The sequence below is a fragment of the Ochotona princeps genome, chromosome 32 (genome assembly GCF_030435755.1).
Source record: "Ochotona princeps isolate mOchPri1 chromosome 32, mOchPri1.hap1, whole genome shotgun sequence".
Lineage (NCBI taxonomy): Eukaryota > Metazoa > Chordata > Mammalia > Lagomorpha > Ochotonidae > Ochotona > Ochotona princeps.
In genome coordinates, this window is record NC_080863.1 from 4704718 (window position 1) to 4724154 (window position 19437).

The window sequence follows — 19437 nt, forward strand, 5'->3', positions numbered from 1 at the left end:
GGTGGATTTAATCTGACTCATCACTGCTGAAGTAGGAGCTGTCACAGTATTCAGCCGTATAAAGGAATTTGTGAATGATTGGATTCATCTTCGGTATCCAGGGCCGAGGAACCAGATACGTTGAAAGATTAAATAAATCTACAAACACCTTGTACCTGTCACTGGAAAAATACAATGCTTTCATTGATTGACATGAAATATTTATGATTTTTTAACCCCCCAAATTATTTGTCTTATATTTCCCATGGTTAGCATTTTATATTAAACATCATAAATAAATCAGATACACATTGCATTTATATACTATTAGTATTGTAGCTGTTCAGTTGTTATATTCATGCCCATAAACAGTATCATGTGTTTGACTGGTATAGCCCAGGGTAGTCCATGTTACAACACAGCATCTTAATGTCACATTATCTTCATAAAGATAAAGTACACTCATAGATGGAAGTACCATTTTACAACCAATGTCTGTTCAGAGTGGCTGTGACATTAAAATTGTGCTTTTGCTCATTAGTCAACTACTTTAATCATCACAGTTTTATGAAGGAAATTGCCTTTCAATTAAATATACCTACATTAAATCCTGGCTCTCTCACCTATAATTTGTAGGACCTTAAACAAGTTGTTAAAAGTTCAGTGCTCAGATTTCTGTAAACTAAAAGCCACACTTTTCTTCCTCTGGCCAGGCTTTTTATAAAAGGTAAAATGGAATTGACAAATGTACATTTTATAAATCAACTGTTTTTGGTAATTAGAGTAGAAATGAACACAATGTGTTATAAATTAGGTGGGGGATTAAATGTGAATATCTAATTTGCTTTTTAGCTGGCTCTTCTTTTCCAAGGAGCATGTGAGCTTGCCAATTGCCACATCTGCCAATTCATCTTTCCATTACCAGTCATCCATCAGCCATGTCACCTAGCTATTCATCTCTATCCATTCATCCATCACTTCGTGAAAATTAAATAAGAATATACATGCCCTAAAAATCACTTTAGCATGTATTAGAGCTTCAATAATTGTCAGCAACCTTTCTAGAAAATGCATTAAAAATGATACTCTCTGGAGCATTTACAAGTGTATTCATAAAATAAGGTCACATTAGGAGACCAGAAACCGTTTTACCTATACCATTCATTCAGCCAAAAGCTCATATGTGGAATTTATGGTAAAAGTTTTAGTTCGGACAAACCTTAAGTCCAAAGAGTTTGAAGACATTTTTGCCTGGGCATGACATGAATCACTAATCCCTTTATATTCTCACCAGTCATGCATGCCTGACTTCATCTTATGGTAGAAATGACAACATTCAATAATTAAGGATCTTTTTTTTAGAATTAATTCCAAAGGACACAATAAGAATGGGTACTTTAGGGGCCCAGCACATTGGCTTCACTGGCTAATTCTCACCTTCAAGCATAGGCATCCCATTTGGGCACCACTTCATGTCTTGTCTGTTCTGTTTCCCATCCAGCTGCCTGCTTGTGGCCTGGGAAAGCGTTGGAGTACGGCTTAATGCCTTAGAACCCTGCAGGCGCATGGGAGACCTGGCTCCTGCCTTTGGATAGGCTCAGCTCAGGCCACTGAGGCCATTTGAGGAGTGACCAAGAGAATGAAAGATCTTGGTGTCTCCTGGTTTCTCTATGGATCTGCCTTTCCAAGAAAAATAAATGAATCTTCAAAAACAAGAATGAGTTCCTTCTTAACTAACTCCCCATTGGCTAACTCCCAATGTGTTGTAAGCAGTTCAGACAGGAGCAAGACACAGTGAGGACTCTGAGAAAACGCAAGCCTCTATGGAAGAATAATCATGACTTCCCCCCGGTGATGAGGACAACTCCCCCTCTTACCTCACAGTGGAGCGCAGGTACTGATAACCTGAGGACCCTCCGGTGCCAGCCTTACTGCCCAGCATCCTGTGCACCATGCACACGTGGTTATCTGGGTAAACAAACACAGTGGCTCTTGGATGTTTTTCTACCTTAATGGAACTTAATGTTCCACAATTTCCCACGGAGGTTGGTAATGATTACGGCTTCTGAGGAAAGGCTTATCACACAGCCATATGGAGGTTCGTGTTTGAGAGCCTGTTGGGTTGCCTGGCACCCCCCATGTAGTTGAGGTCACATACATTTTACTGCGTCCATTATTCTAGCTAGCCTCCTTCTGATCATCAAACGTAAACAATGTCCTGGAAGTGTTTATTGGGAGAGGGTGCACGGTGGGAGGAGGAGCGTGGGGGGTGGGACTGCACTTACACCTCCATTTGGTCATGAGTGTGTCTATGTCCATGAGAGAATTCAGCAGCTGGAAAGGGACCTGGAACCTGGGCTCCTCCCTACAGGACAGCAAATCCAGTGTATTAGTGACCAAAGGAGCAGACAATCAACGGACCCCAGCAACAAGTGGCACCTCTGCCACTTAAGGAGCCATGGCAGTTTCAAAGGACACTTGGTCTCTTCCTGCATCTCAAAATGCAAACACTGCTACTCATCGCACGGTGTTTATTTGATGTCCAGAAAAATTCTACAAATCTATGTGAAGGAACAGGCCAGTTATGCCGGAAGATTCTTACTGAAGGGAGTCTTCTAACACATTAACACAAGTCAATCAGTTTGAGCTAAAGCTATCAAAACACAGACTACTTTTAGTTCCTCCAATACATAAGAATACATTGAAATGCTCATTAAAATTAAATTGAGGTATAAGTGACTGGTAGAAAAAATTAGAAATCTGTGGATTTTTTTTCATAATATGTATTCTTTTCTTGAATGTTTTAAAAATCCATTGAATACCTGCATCTCAAAATCTATTTGTCCTGAAATCAATCTATCATTTAATCCAATTTTCTGTAAGCTTTCTGAAGTCTCATTATATTTGTCTCCTTTATTTTTTTTCCTTTAAGACACCTTTCTAAGTATATTTTATACTAAGGATGTAGAAACTTGAATTATATACGTTCATTCTAAGATCAGGAAAATGGGACACGTTTTTTAGTGTGGACATAACTTTGTGACTTCAACGTCCACCCAAAAGAATAGCTAGCTGAATTTTTTCCTAAAATCAAAGTATTGTGTCAAGGGATGATTGCAATTGGCAAGCTTTATTCTTCACAAAATATCTGTAACGTATCACGTTCTCAACTTTCATTCCCTCCTCTCTTCTGGTACATTCTTACCTGTAAAAATATATCATCAACGCTCCCTGCAATGCTCTGTAAGACAACCGCCTTTCACCTGCAAAAAGGAGGGCGAGTTTCACTGTGGTTATGTACATAGGGCAGTTGGGTTAATGTTGCATCAGTGCCTTGAACAATTAAAGCAGTTCACATTTTTAGTAAAACTTGCAACTTTGAGTTTAATTTTGTTTGTTTGTTTTTTAACTTGAATTTAGAAACCTATCACCAGAGATTTTTTTTGAAGAGTGAATTTTAAGAAACAACTAGAAAAACTTCAAGAAAAGTCTTTGTTAAAATTCTTAAGTGTCATGTTAGCAATATCTGATATTAAAAACACTCAGACTTCCATGATAAGTACAAAATAAACTTTCCAGAGCCCAGCACAATAGCCTAGTGGCTAAAGTTCTCGCTTTGAACATGCCAGGATCCCATATGGGTGCTGGATCTAATCCCAGTAGCCCTGCTTTCCATACAGCTCCCTGCTTGTGGCCTGGGAAAGCAGTTAAGGACAGCCCAAAGCTTTGGGACCCTGCACCTGCATGGGAGACCTGGAAGAGGCTCTGGGCTCCTGACTTCGAATTGGCTCAGCTCCGACCATTGTAGCCTCTTGGGGAGTGAATTAGCACACGGAAGATCTTCCTCTCTGTCTCTCCTCCTCTTTGTATATTGACTTTCCAACAAAAATAAAAAATAAAAATCAATCTTTAAAAAATCCATGATTTCCAAGGAAAATAGTGTGATCACTTACTTTTCAAAAACTTCAACATGATCCATTACAATGTAAATTTCAAACTGCCTTTTCCTAATTCACTTAGAGCAAATTTATTTGGCTTTAAGAAAGATTATGCTTATATAAAACAGTTTATGTTCTCCAATGAGAGTCTTTGTTCCAAGTTTCTGGAAATTAGGATTTGCCATCATTGACAGTTGTTTTCTAGAAAATTGAGATGCAACCTTTAAGTTTATAGAATTATTACAAATTTCCTGTATTGGTATGCTCCATACTTAGATTAATTTTTGCTTCTAGTCTACACATATCCAAAAATATTGCATTATTATTGTACTATAAAATTTATAAATCAAAATGATAGTACAATTTCAAACAGATAAAAAAATAAACTAGACTTCAGTGCTGAAGGTACAGATCATACTGGTGAGTTAACTGTGCAAATAATTGTACTAACAAACTAGATTTGTGTTTTTCCTGTTCGACCTGAAAAACACTCCTTGTACAAAGAGATCCTTGCTCTCCCAGGAGCTACGTCTTTCTTCTGTTACCACCAGCACAATATGGACAAGAGCTTGTCTTCATTTCTGGCCCTGAAAGACATCATTTTTAATGAACCTTGGTATCCTTCAGGTCTTATGTCCTATTAACATTCCTGCTGTGCATTAAAATCAATTGGAAATGAAAACCTGTTAAAGCAGGATTATCAGAGATAATCTCCGCTCGATTCGGGCTTCTGGAAGAGAATACCCACTTTCATTCCATCTGCTCTGAGTAAAACTGGATAGTCCTATCAAATTGTATTTTGATCTCACACTCATGCATTCCAGAGAGAGGATCCTGTTAATAAAAATATTTACCTTTACCAAGGAGATATTCATGGCGTTTCTCATCAAACAAGGACAGTAACACCTCTTTTTGTTTCTGAAATTCGGCCATCACATCCTCTTTTTCCTCTGACTCTTCCAAGGCCTTCAGACAAAAAAACAAAACAAAACAAAAACACCAAAAAGACACAAACAAACAAAAAAACAACAAAAAAACCCTACTTGGTTTATTATTCCCAAGAGACAAAGCAGATTTCTCTACTTTACAAAACTTGTTTGATGATAAATATACCCTCTGGTTGCAGTAACATTGTCCTTGGAAGGTCTTCCATAGTATCAGCTATCACACATTCGAAATTATGCGCCAAGAAGGAATCTTATTTATCATGTATATAACCTGAAATCTAAAGCAATCTCTAAATTAGAGATGAATTGTTGAGAGTGATTGATAGATATTGGAGCAACAGACATCGATGAGAGCATAAAAATCATCCTATGAAAAAGTATAGAGATAGATCAGAAAGAATCAAAGTTAACACATGGTATAATGTGGGAATGGACCTAGAACTAGAGAATTAGATGCAGACATAATGGTGTGTAGTATACCAAATCCAAAGGAAAAGAATGTTCAAGAAAGTAAGTAGTAGCTAATATTGAATGTTGCTGGAAGATCAAGTTAAATTAAAATTGAAAATGACTTTTGCATCTATGTGCCCATAGCCCATTGATTCACCTAACTGAAGGCTGATAAACATCTATTTTCTTTGATACCAATGATAAAATTGAGGCCAAGAGAGATTGTGTAATGTGTTTACTATCACACAGCTCAGAGCAGAAATGGAATTTGAACCCACGCAATGTGACTTCAAAGATCTGATGTAACCCTTTAAGATGAAGAATTTTAATACTTTTTTTTAAGAGTTTGGTCATGATGATAGGATGAAGGTCATGGAACTGAATGAGAAATCAAGAGTGTTTTTTGAGCAGTGAAAGAGATGGGCATGGTGTGAGAGCTGACAAACAGACCCAGAGGAAAGACGGAGGGGCCTACCTGCCTTCAGTTAATTCTCTCCTTCTTACATTTAAATTCAACAGGAGAGAGATTGCCACTAGAACCAAAAAATGTCTTTTTACCTGGGAATTGGTCAGGAAAATCTTGCCTGCCATGAATATCTGGATTTTGTGAAACTTTAATTGCACACAGGAGAATTAAATCAACCACACAATATATTCCAAGAAAGAGTATTTGTGAAATAAAACTAAGCAAGAAAAATGAAAGGCTAGGAGAACAGCAAAAAAATCACCAAAACAAAATTCCAATTATTTCTTCTGTTGTAAAGATATATACGCTCATATGTTTATAAATACCTGCAGCTTTATGAATTCTTCATCTAGGCCTTTGACAATATTTTTTTCAAGCTTTCCCCAGAAATCAAATCCATGTGGTTCTAGACCTGGTGTTCTTTCCAGCCATGCCTTAAATAAATATAATTTTAAGTGAATACATGCAAATTTAAATGATATAAAATATTTTGTCAACAACACATACTTTAAATAAGCAATCCGCAGTCCTGAGAAGCATACGTCACAATTTTATTTGTAGTTTTTCTTTCTCTTTAGTGTCTTCATTGAAATAACAACTGATAATTTCATTTTCTTGATCTCTGAGACAACTAACGTTTGCTCTTGGTTTCTAAGAAATACCTGATTACAAAAACCTCAATTTGCTTCTGAAAATCAAATAACTTATTTAAACACATACAATGTCTTCTGGTTTATTCTAAGAAAATCAAATAACTTATTTAAACACATACAATGTCTTCTGGTTTATTCTAAAAACATTTTATGTTTAGTAGCTGAAATGTATAAAATGTAATACCTCTTCTAAATTCAGAGGCATGATATATTTAAGAAATGCTGTAGTTATTTGAAAGGCAGAGTTAGAGAGAGAAGAAAAGACAAAAAGAGAGATCTTCCATCCACTGGTTCACTATTCAAGTGGCTGCTTGGCCTGGCCAGGAGTCTCAATTTAGGTCTTCCATGTGGGTGCAGGTCTCCTAGCGCTTGGGCAAGCTACTGTTGGTTTTTTAGACACATTAATGGGGAGCTAGATAGAAGGGGAGCAGCTGGAACTCAAGCTGGCACCCATGCTGGGGCATTACCCTGTGTGCCACAGCAGCCGGTCCCATTTAGTAACTTCATAATGAAAGAGCTATGTAGTTGCATTAAGATTTCACAATACATTGTAATCTAAAGATGAGACTACATTCGTACAGCTTTGTGGATTTTTATTGATTCCGTACTAACTCTGCGATTATTTTTCTCCATATTTTTGTGAAGCATTTGTGGCACTGTATAAATCACGAGACCCAAAAAGCATATTGACAGCAGCCCAGGAATTCATGAGAAGGACATAAATCACAGAGAGGAAAGTTTAATAAGAAAAGGGAAAGGTTGTTGTATATCAAGATAATATGTTTTTTAATCTAATTATTTCTTAATGATGAGCATTAATAATTCGGCAAGACTATGAGGTTCTAGGACATTAGGATATTGAGAAACAATTTCTGAGAAGTGTATTCTTGGAAGATCAGTTTAAGAAAAACATTATCGTGGTGTACCATGTAAAGGTGCTTTATGCACAGCTGGTATCCCATATGTGCAGCAGTTGGAGTCACATTAATGTAAGAACTGATGTAATAATTTCATATTATTATTATTAAGTATTATTATGCATTTGCTGCAATCCTGAAAATCAAATATATTAATAATTTTAAAGGAAAAGTAAATAATTTTTTGCAAAAGCAAAGAAAGTTCACAAGTCAGTATTGTGGCCCAGTGGGTTGGGCCACTGCCTACAGCACTGGCATTTGATAAGCACACCAGTGTGAGTCCTGGCTTTACTTCTATTCAGCTCCTTGCTAACATGCCTGGAAAAGCAGCAAAAAAATGATCCAAGTTGTCGAGTTCCTGCACTCGTGTGGCAACCAGGATGAAGCTTATGGCTCCTGGCTTTTGCTTGGTACAGCCCAGGTCATTGGGAGTAAACCGATGAATAAAAGCTTCTCCCCATTCTCTCCCTTTTACTTTGCCTTTCAAATAAATACGTATGTTAAAATAAAGCAAAATTCCAGTTCAGCAGAAACTGAGAAGCATTGCATTAGACGGAAGGAAAACGGAAGCACACCTCTACAAGTTGCAGAAGCGTCTTGCCCTGCTCAGATTGAAGTAGCAGCTCGTTGTCTTCTCCTTTGAAGTTATCACGATAATGTCTTCTGTTGTAAGGGACTCTCATGTTCTGAAGAACACCTATCTTGTTCTCCAGGAGTCGGAACTGCAAACTCTGGAATCCTGATGCTGGAGACAGATACTCCCTTTGAAGAGAAAGGAAGGGCAGGGCAGGGCAGGGCAGGGAAGGGAGAAAGAGGAAGAGGAGAGAATAGGACATGGGTAAACATTGTAAATCACTATAATGGTTTCTTCTATTTTATGAAATTATCAGTACTACCTTCCTAGATATCACCAAGAAAAAACACACACAACTGCTGATAGCTGGACCTTTGGTTTGACCTTTCTTAAAGTAAGGAAAATGAGCTACCTAGACATTATGTTTCGGTCAATAGGAAGTTAGAAACTTTGTATTAGTTGTAAAATGTCATACATATTCCAGCATATATTATATATATTTTAATATAAATATGTATAATAATGCTTAGGTGTTAAATAAAATTTCCCTGCATGTAATGGAATAACAGCACACATATATGTATATGTAGATACATACATGTAATTGCTTATGAATATATTTTTGTACTAAATATTTTCCTTTAAAGACATTTGGATACTGGGAAATTATCCATTCCATGTTGCTAAGAATTTTTTAATAAATATGATTAACTCTCCCATAAATTACAATATTGGATAGTATCATAATCTGGCTACCTCAAATCATTATTAGCATCAATGAAATAACATAAGGAAATGAATGGAATATTGCCAAGCATGACATGAGTAGTCCAAAGATATAACTACCTCCACTCTGCAATCACTGTACTTTTGGCTAAAGTTGTAATTTCTAATTAAATGGCAAGGATTCTTTCAAAACCATTTTTGCAAAGTTTTCTAAAATTCCTTATGGAGAAAAGTGGAGCATACCACATTGAACTGAAACCAATTTTTCGTACATTTTTGTATCTGAAAATGGTGAAATGCTTTCAAACTTTGATTGCTCATCCCCGCCCACGTCCAAAGAGTGACAGCATCAACAGGTTCCTCATACAGTACAACCCACCCATTCTCCTCTTCCACCCTCAGAATACAAGGGGTAGTCTTCTGACTTTAGAAAAAGGAACAGAGCTACGCACCTGAAGTCATTGAAGTCCAACGCTGTCATCGTTTCCAGGACGGAAAACTGCTGCACCAATAATTTAAGGATCACGGACACACGGTGCATCCTAGTAACAACTTTCAGCATATTCCTCTCGTCTCTGACCTAAGATTAAGACATGAAGCACAGAATAATCAATGCCAACCTCTCGGGTAGACAAGAAATTACAAATGACAACGCACGTCTGTCAACTTCAGGAATAACTGGAACTGGTCATTGCCATGAATATGTGTTGAAGGAATAGTAATTCTAGCAATTCAGAATTGGGTACCAGGGATGCCAGTAAACCCAGGATCATTTTTCTGTGGAAATGGAAAATGAAGTGGCCGTGAGCAAGAAACAGATTGTGGGAAAGCAGCTACCTCCGATTCCAAGACAAGCTTTTCATTCTCATTTTGCTGTAAAGAAAAAAAGGTCAAGGGAGAATGGGGACTTCTGAGGATTCTGCAACACCTGGAGAAGTCTGCTCTTGACTGGCAAAGATGCCACTGACATAAATGGGAAGCGCATTCAACTATGTAAGAAGAATATCATCTCTCTGGAGAACACTCCAGAAAGTTCATGGGAAAATAAAGGTTACTTGGGTGCAAAAGAAATACTGAAATCTGTGAATTGGTCTTTTATGCTACGCACCCCCCCAACCCCCGAGCCTTTTGAAGATTTCTTGGTATACGCTCCCTGGCCAGCCACTCCTGGGGGACTAGCTAAGCAGCAAAGAACCAAGGCAGGATGCTGCCAGCCTCTACAAAGAGCTAACGAGACTGGAGAGAAGGAAGGGCAGTTGAGTCCTCACCATCAACTGAAGGGTCCCCAATGCTGCCTCACTAAATACTGTTCTTACCACTTGGTGTAGGATTTAACTCATTAATCATCTATTTTTGCATTTCCTGATGCATGAAAGCAATATTGTTACACACACAAAAAAAGAACTTACGTGACCATTCTGAAAAATTTCTCGAACAGAGTCTAATTCCCAGAGGATTTGTTTAAACCAGAGTTCATAAGCTGTAACAAGAAAACCATCGTCAGTTGGAAAGTTATGGTGATCTCTTTGATCAGAGTTCTTTATGGGCAAAATGGTTAACATTGAAAGAGATAGGAAAAGGTTAAACAAGTGAAAAACAAGCATTACATAGAAAGATTGTGCTGTTTAAAGTAGAAATACCAGTATTAGAATGATAATACCCAGACTTTGTTGAACATTTTAATGTACGCAGCACGTTTATATTCTTTATTATCACAGTGATTCCTCTCAAGTGAGTCAGAGTTTAGATGCTTCACGATGTGGCACATAATCCAGTTCTAACTTTTTATTAGGAAGCCAGAGACAGGAGGGGAAGCACGAATGATACTTCAACGGCAAACTCAGAAATGAACGTTTCTGATCTGTGAAACACTTGGGGTTGTTCAGCCTCAAAAACACGAGGCCACATTTCTTAAAATGTGCTGGTTTGGATTTTATTTCCTCATGCTTCTTTATTCTTGTGGAGAATCTAGCAAACTCCCAGGCTGGGAATACTCATGAATGTGGCCACATATTTGTGGTCAAATAATAAACGTAAAACCCTTCTCAATCTCACAGGCAAGTTCAGGGGCAACTTGCAATTGAGTCAGCATTATCCAGAGTATCTCCTTTTAGGATAGCCAAACGCATCTGCAGCAATTTGCTCAAACATAAATTTGGACCACATGATTTTCTCACATTTTCTTGTGAAAACATGGTTTTCACAAGGGGGTGATATTCCACCTTCATACCAGGACCACAACAAACAACGCTACAGCAATGCCAGGGTATGTGATGCTACAGGAAGCACGATTGGAATCTATCCGTCTGCAATTACTAAGAATGTTCGTAAAGATGAAAAAAAGTTTTTCCTTTTTCTGAAAAACAGTCAGTTACCGACAAGCCAAAGCTAGTGTTTGAAAATCAAGATTGACAACACAGTGACATACATTAAGTAGACATTCTTTCTTTTTTGTTACTGGACTATTCATAGTAGGCCTAACTGATTCTCGAATTGCTCTTCCTTAAGAGTTAGAGTTTTTGTTTTGTTTTAAGTTGGAAAGGCAGATATACAGAGAGGAGAGACAAAGATCCATCCTCTGCTTCACTCCCCAGGGGGTCACAGTGGCGGGGCCGAGCTGAGCTGAAGCCGGAAGCCAGGAGCTAGGAGTTTCTTCTGGGTCGCGCACACAGGTGCAGGGTCCCAAGGCTTTGGGCCATCCTCTACTACTTTCCCAGGCCACAAGCATGGAGGAGGAAGGGAAGTGGAATAGTCAGAATACTAGCAAGTGCCTATATGGGTTCCCAGCAGACACACGGTGAGGATTTAGCCACTAGGCTATCACACCAGAACCACATAAGTCTCAGACTTTAGGTGCTTAGTGTTTAGATTTTATCACACTCATCTGTGTTTGCTCAGTATGTAATCTAGTGCAAAGATAAACACTGAATGGTCATTTATGAATAAAGGAATGTAGTCCATCTAACAATGGGGTAAACTTAGACGACCATCTTGGAGATCTGTATTGTACCCCTTTGGGTTCAATTGTATAGATAAAAGTTATACTTTTGAGATAATTGAATCTAATTGTAATGGTTAATTATATTTGAGGAAGTTTGGGAATAGAGAGAAAACCAAATATCTGTTGATTAACTTGAGTATCTCTTTTTCGCATGTAACCACTAGGCTAGTCCTATGACCCACTGCTTACAAACTACCAGTGAAGGATTAAAGGGAGGGGAGCCTATCAAATGATAACAGGTATTGATTATTGCATGCTTATCAAGTATTTTTCCTAGGCGCCCATGCTCTCCCTAGGATCTCTGTGAGTGAGCAGATGTAATGGGTCTGCCCACTTCACAGTTGTGAAGATAAACCCCCCTGAGATATGTGCAGCTTCTCCTACGGTCACACACCTTCGAATGACCTAGACAGGGTTCTATGCAGCTTTCAGATGCCAGGTTTGTGGCGCTAAGCCGCAATTCCTCTCTTGTTGACTTTACCTTGGCATAGGATGCCAATAAAAATACAAACACAAAAGCAGGAGTAACACATTAAGCCAGCTGCCGTTTGTCCTTAGGTACTGTATTCCCTGGGGTTTTCTAGAGCAGCCAGTCACAGAGGACCTGAAGGACCGGTACGGGAGGGAGAATGTGCAGATGTGTAAGTTTACTGGGGTTTTGTGCCCTGGCAAGTCAGAGAACTGTAAAACATCCTGGACTGCTTTAAAGAAAATGTTCTTAACATATAGGGATCATATACCATTTAGCATAAATATTCATTAAAAAGTGTGCATACAATTTCAGAATTTAGGGACCATCTAAGCTCCTAAAGGCCCGTATTTCTAGATTGGAAACCATTGCCCAGAGGTAAAAAATCTGGCATTCTAAAAAATTGTACTTTTTTCTCTACTGTCAGTTTTTTATACATAATGCATTAGGTTGTTTAATTCCTGAAAACAGCTTTTAAAAAAAATGTTCTGACTTGAAAAACAGTAACATCTTAGCTTGTAAACTCTTGAATTTCCAAGAATGGGGCTTCGTACGGTAGCCTAGTGGCTAAAGGCCTCTCCTTGCATGCTCTAGGACCTCATAGAGGTGCCGGTTCCTGTCCTGGCTGCCCCACTTCCTGACTAGCTCCTTGCTTGTGACCTGGAAATCAATGGAGGATGGTCGAAGGCATTGCAACCCTGCACCTGCACGGTACAGAAGAAGCTCCTGGTCCCTGGCTTCGGATCGGCTCAGCCCCGGCCATTGCAACCACTTGGAGAGTGAATCAACTCTGTTTCCTTCTATCTGTAGATGTGCCCTTCAAATAAAAATAAATTAGCCTTAAAAAGAAAAAAAGAAGGAAAGGAAGGGAAGAAGGAAGGAAGGAAGGAAGGAAGGAAGGAAGGAATCCCAAGAACAAAAACCCTCCAAAGCTGCAGTCCTGCTTGAAAGAACATAAAAAACCATAACATTAAAAAAAAAAAAAGAAATAAAAATGTGTTCACCAGCAAGTTGTCTCTGGCATTGCCAAAACACACCATCCCTTGCTATTTCATCAGTTTGTTGTTGAAAGATGGTCTTTTCTCGTTAGTTCTGGGAGAGGTCTTTGGAATCGTTCGTGTCAAGTTTTTACGCGACATACCTTGATGTGTTATGATGAAAAGATGTTCATCGTGGATTTTGTTTCCTTTGATTTCACTCTGAAGTTCCTGCGCGTTCAAAATCTTTTCCAACTTCAAGTGAAAATAGAAAGATGGGGTTTAGTATTACAAAACTTGTTTTTTCACAATCTCAGTGGGAATTAACATTGCGAAGGTACTCCAGAGTCCCAAACACGCCAAGAACAGATCTACTCCTTTCTTTTAAACAATCAGTGCATCTCTTTAGAAAGCAGTTGAACTGACAACTTTTATTCTTCTCTGAAAAAATTATACTTACTAGGAGCTTATCAGAACAAAGTTGCTATAGTCATTGCAAGGCCACATTCCCTCTAACATCCAACGATTAGGGTATAAACTAAAGATGTGTTTAGCTGTGTATTGTCATTCTCCATTCATCGAACAGCTTCTGTGTAAATGATCTTAACATTTTTTTTTTATTAATGAAAGTACAAGGCCCCCTGGTTTTCTTCCTCAAAAACTAGATGGTAATCAGGCTAAAACTTAAAAAAAAAATGGTCTCCAAAATCTCCTTTGCTGATTTCTTCTTACTGACTGATGATAAAAAAACAAAAATCAAACTAAAAAGCCTGGCTGCCTTTAACATTTGTATTTTATGCTGAGTCTTAAAAAGATTGCTTTTTTTTTTCTAAATGCATTTGTAGTTTTCTAGGCTGAGCCTGCTGACTGCTTCTTATTTATTCAAGTTATGTACTGCTTGAATTATTAAAGCTATGTCATGCCTTTATACGCTAGGCATTCACTCTGGTCTCTGATTTCACTCTACCTCTACCAAAAAATTGTTATTTTCACCTGTGAGTCTCTTGAATTATCCCAGCAAAAACTTAAAAAGAGAAATTTGTATCAATAAAGATCTTAGGTGAATAAGATTGTTGATGACTGAGGGGTGCAAGTCGTGGAAAAGTAACTTAGCAGAATTTAGTGCCTAACAGTGGCGGTTAAGCCCTATAAGAAGCCTGGCCCCCACCTGTAGGTAGTTCCCGTAGATAAGTCCTCCTTTGCTGGCTTTATTCACACCGATTTGGGATTTGTCTTCTTCTCTGCCTTCCACAGGTAGGTTATTCAAAGTGTATCTGTTGTTTTAGTAAAGGATAAAAGAAAGTAACAGCTTGAGAACACACAGGTAACAGTATGTAAGGGTGGTTAAACTTCCCTTGTTAATTTTGTTTAGATAATTCAACAAGGGGAAAATGGAGACAGCATTCAATGCTCTCCATATTCTGAAATTCAAATGCCCATCCTTGGTACTTCCATTAGCCTAAGTCTACTTAGAACACAAACAAACACTCACCCAAAGTTGTTTCCTAAAACTGGGCACCCACTCATGATGAAGAAGCACTGTCCGAGCTCCAACTCTGGCTGGAGAGATCATCGATCTGGATGTGTTGCTGCCTTTTACGTACCCTGTTTACCCTGCACCAGCCAATCAGCTCCCTCCTTGTTCTCCTAGCTAGAGTATCATTTCAGGTATGCACTATAGAGAGGATTAAGGCAGATCATAGTTTGTTTTCTGGAACAGTATTATGCCAAATTAGATTATTTGACTTCCCAACTTTTGCTTTTACATCCAAAGTACTGAATAGCAAATAAATCAATAGAAGTGGGGTTTTGAAAAGTACCATTCACTACTCAATTACGAGAAACCACGTGGCTTAGAGTAAGGCTGCGTAAGATGACAGATTGTAGCAAGGCAACATTCTCTTGGATTTGCACAGTCCTATAATCCATTAGGCAAAAATAAAACCAGATATTTCTAAGCAAAGAAATCCACAGTATTGCAGATTGTATGTATGTCCAATGTGCTCTTTTGTCTCCCTTCTTGTTCCAACATGTAAAAATAAATCAGATAATTTATATCATACCTGCAATGACCATGGCAAAATGCAAGTGAAAATAAACATGTAAAAAACAATAACAACAAACCAGGGCTAGAGGCTAGCATTGTGGACAGCCCATGTGGAAACTGATTCATCTATTAGCTGCTCTACTTCTCAGCCAGCTTCCTGCTAAAGACCTAGGTTTTCCTTTCTGTTGCAAACCTCACCCAACTAGAGAAGGCCTCACATAGAAGGCTGGCATCCTTGTAAACAAAGGACCTAGAAGAGTGGTTTGTTTTCTCACTGACGCATTCTACAGATGCAAAGAGCATCCTTTCATATCTGTAAATGAAGACAATAGTCCCCATGAGTGGGATGGTATTTCCAAATTCATTTGAAACATGTGTCTCATTGTTCTTGATTTAGAAGGCATTACACGATGCCTGGTCTTTTCTTGTGACACATATGTGTGTGAACCATTCTCTCCATGGCATTCGAGTACTATCTATCTCAGATTTTTGCTTCTGCTTCTAGCCCCAAAGTCACCTGGACTGTTGTGTCTACTTAGTTTCTAGGAATATCACCTCAGTGGTCATCTTTGAGAGGCAAATAAAATGCAACTGTGTTGTAAGACTGAAAATCATTGCAGGTACCAAGAAGAGTCAACATTTGATTCAATCCATCTGATTTCTCTCCGTGGTGCCCACTGGATTCCTAGTACTGCTTTAGCAAGGGATCACAAAGTTGGTGGCCAGGAGACTGACATGAAACCAGCCAGCAATCCAAAATGCAGTCCTCAAGGCCAGACCCCTCCAAAGTCCCTGAGAAACGTCCTTGCTTGCCACTTGTGGTTTCTAGCATTCCCTTGCACACTCAGCGTCGATTCCAGGCATTGCCCTGTCCTCACACAGCCATGCATCCTGAACGTCTCTGTGCCCAAGTCTCTCCACCACCTGCTCCTATAAAGATACCACTCCTTGGATGTGCCACACACTCTGAATCCAGGAATTTATAACAAAACCCTTGGACACTGTATTTGGAAAGAACTTATCTAAATAAAATCACCTTCTGAAGTTCTGAATGAACATGAATTTAAGGAACCCTATTCCAATGCATTGTCTAAAGTCCACGTGGAAAATGTTTTAAAATCATTTATGTTCTATTGTTTCCCATTATTTGTCTCTTACTAATCTTGACTTTAAAAAAAAGTTACATCTTTGATTTTTTAAAATTTTGTTTTGTTTGGCTTTGGTCTTTTAAAAGATTTGTTAAACACACTCTTGACAGCCGTCTGTTAGAATAGTCCCCAAAGTCACTAGGCATTGACAAATCAATGTTTGTGTTTTAAGTCGTTGGAAGGAAGGTAAATTTCTCGCAAATGTTCTATTGCAGCAAGACAAACGATCAGAGTTGAGAAAACAGGAACATAAAACTTTCAGGCACATGTTTAGAGTTCACCACCAGGTTCACCTTGAGCTGCAATGTAATGTTTGCACGTACATGCAATTTTGTAACCAAGTTAAGCATTAGTAGAGTTCTTCCCCCTACCTTGACCAATTACAGGGACGTTTTCAATACTCCATGGCAAACCGCAGAAGCGTTGAAACAGAACCTGCTTCCCTGAAGGTGTGGCTGCAAGCTGAGTGACAAACAGAAACCTCCTCCTGACACAGCCAATCACAGAACCTGGCAGACAGCAGGGGTAAGAACCCGAGCGAGCGGATTCCGGAGAGTCTCTCATTTGGGGAAGATTGAGCACACGCTCCAGATATGGGCTTTGAGCTTGCAATAGACGAGGACTGGCCCCACAGCTCCTGGAGCAAGTGTCAGTGGTCCCCGTAATCCGTAACTGGTAATCATTAGACAGCTGCTTCTCTATTTAAACATATGTAAGGATCTTTTTTTTTTTGTACATGCAGAATTATTTTGGGTAACTGAACATTTTCTTAACTATCATCATTCAATAGAAAATAAAGAAGGAGGGTCATGGTTTGCTGTGGTGGTCGGGATGCAAAGAGGGCCAAGTTCCAAGACCGATTCAGCTTTCTCAGAATGTGTGTGCCAGGGGACAGCAGGTCACGGTTCAAGCCCTGCACTTCCTTCACTCACTTGGAAGACCCACAGTACATTTTTATTTTCCAGGATTTGTCTGTGAAATATAAAGTACCAATTCAAAGCTAAACATTTTTTGATATCTGAGAATTAGCTGAATCTAAATGGTTATTAAGCACATTTTTTTTCAAAAATAGCATTGATCAGATGTAATTGAATATCATGTGTTTATTCATCTGTCAAAATTGTAGTGGGCCAGAATAAACATTCTTGTCTAGACATTACCTATCGATTGTGAATGTTGCTATCCTCTGAATCCAAAGCCAAGGTCACATTAAGAGTATATTTGTTGTGTCTTTTGTTCATTGGCTCATTTTGATTTCATCTTCTGCGTACATCAGTGCGATTGAGTGTATTTGCTTAAGATGCCATCAGTGTGAAGGCAGTGGATAAGGAAAGACTGGAAGTCTGGATCCTCAATGGGTTTGGTTTTGTCCTTTAATGGCCCAGCTGTACGGGAACATGTCTATGTCATTAGCCAGGGGAGAGGAAGAGCCTGGAAATTGTGTCTCCTGTCAAGTGTATTACCTATTCAGATCAACTGCAATAGCCAGGGAAAGCGGAAGAAAACTAAATGGGGACTTCCATACTATTTTTATTTTTTAAACTCTCAGATTTAAAGTGTTTCCCACTTTGTCTATAACCCTGACTTTCAAATAAATAGAAATATCTTTAAAAAGAGGGGTGACACAGAGAATTGCCGTATCCATGTAGCATCCAGTATTTTTGTTATGGAAGAGAGGAAAGGTCTGAGTCAAGAGAATTAAGAAATATTTTTATGTTTGCCTTTGTTCAGCCAGTAAAGAATAGGTAGGAAATGCAAAAATCTTACGTGTCCTCTTTTTTTCCTCGTTTTTTTTTTTTTTTTTTTTTGTCTTTTTTTCATGTATCACAAACAGTGTCATGAGAGAGATATTCTTAGGCTATGACTGGAAAGAAAGACTCATAGAAGTGAAAGTTAAAACAGTAAATGAGCTTCAAGGTAGTTTGTTCTCAGGCTTGAGTCTTGGCTAAACAACAAAGCAAATAAAATATAGATTCAGAAACCGATCTTTGTCTTGAATTTTCCTGTTTGCCTCCGCTGCCACCACAGCTGCCCTGTTACTGCCTCTAGGGTGACCCGAGCTTGAAGCCTTGCTTTCTACACAATCTGTCCTCAAACTTAAAGCAACAACGGCCTCTTAACAGTTATGACAGTGCATGGCTGATAACTGGTTATCAGTTAGAACAGTACAAAGCTCTGTGGACCATCAGGGCTGCACAGGGGTTTTTAAGTAAGGGAAGATGAGCCAGGAAATGGAAATGGAAAAAGTTGGCTATTATTATTCCCAGCACTCCCTGATTTTCAAGACTAAACCTAAAGTTATAAATCAACCTCAAAAACGGTTCTTTAATGGAGAAATGTCTACATCCTTGGATTGATCCTGCTCCTAAAATTCTTAATGTCGTAGTTGGGAAGGTCTCCCCAACACCCCTTATTTATATCACTCAAAACCCCTTCGTTTGCTTCTGGGAGAATCTAGTTTCCACTGAAAGCACCTGACTTCCAACTTTCCAAGCATTTGTAAGATACATACTAATAGTAATTGACTATACGCTTCTAAAAATATACCTTTGTCACTTTACAGAATCAATCTAGCAGATACATGCAATTCCTGGGTTCTATCACTAGATGGCAGCATTTATAAACAAAAAATGTACATTCTCATTGGAATAAATTCTGATTTTCCAAAGTGTTAGTACGAAAAATAATTGTTCTCTATTCTTTCCATTGATTCCTGAGGATATATACACTCTGGATTTTACTTTACAATTTTAGTTATTGTTATTTTTGTTAGAGTTTTATCTGTTAATAATACCAAGAAAATTTCAATGAAATAAAAAAAGACGTTTCCCATTAAAAAACACTTATTTCATCCAGTTTTATGTATCATCACAGAATAAAAAGATCTCTCTAGGGTTGTCAGCTAGCCTGGCCAGAGCTGCTGTAAAAATCCTTGTTAAGGATCGGCTCCTTAAATTCCTTTATTTTTAATAAAAATGACCTTTTAAGAATACTTTTTCTCACACCATGATAACTTTTCATCAGTCCATAACTGCCCACGGCTGGTTTTACCGACATGATTGATTTGTAGATTATGTAGTTTGCAAAGCAAAACATAGCAGCACAAATATTTAAATTGCCCTCATGTTTTACGACCTCAACCGCT

At 38.5% G+C, this 19437-nt stretch overlaps 1 protein-coding gene across 1 annotated transcript; it reads right to left on the reverse strand.

Annotated features, from left to right (window-relative positions):
• On the reverse strand, positions 1-19349 carry TDO2 (tryptophan 2,3-dioxygenase). Its single transcript, XM_058657436.1, has 12 exons — positions 19273-19349; positions 14266-14371; positions 13262-13352; positions 10060-10130; positions 9103-9230; positions 7926-8112; positions 6107-6214; positions 4772-4883; positions 3185-3242; positions 2265-2344; positions 1857-1947; positions 1-161 (listed from the first exon to the last, which is right to left on the reverse strand). The coding sequence occupies exons 1-12, from the start codon at positions 19347-19349 to the stop codon at positions 8-10; spliced, it is 1263 nt and encodes a 420-aa protein (XP_058513419.1). The 3' UTR covers positions 1-7.
• Positions 19350-19437: the final 88 nt, after the last annotated feature.

Coding starts and splice junctions, on each gene's coding strand:
- TDO2 (XM_058657436.1), bottom strand. CDS start 19,349: ATGTCGGTAAAACCAGCCGTGGGCAGTTATGGACTGATGAAAAGTTAT. Junction 6,215..7,925: donor CGCTTCTGCAACTTGTAGAG/GTGTGCTTCCGT, acceptor TATTTATTTAAG/GCATGGCTGGAAAGAACACC. Junction 2,345..3,184: donor TTGATGATATATTTTTACAG/GTAAGAATGTAC, acceptor GCTGTCCTGTAG/GGAGGAGCCCAGGTTCCAGG.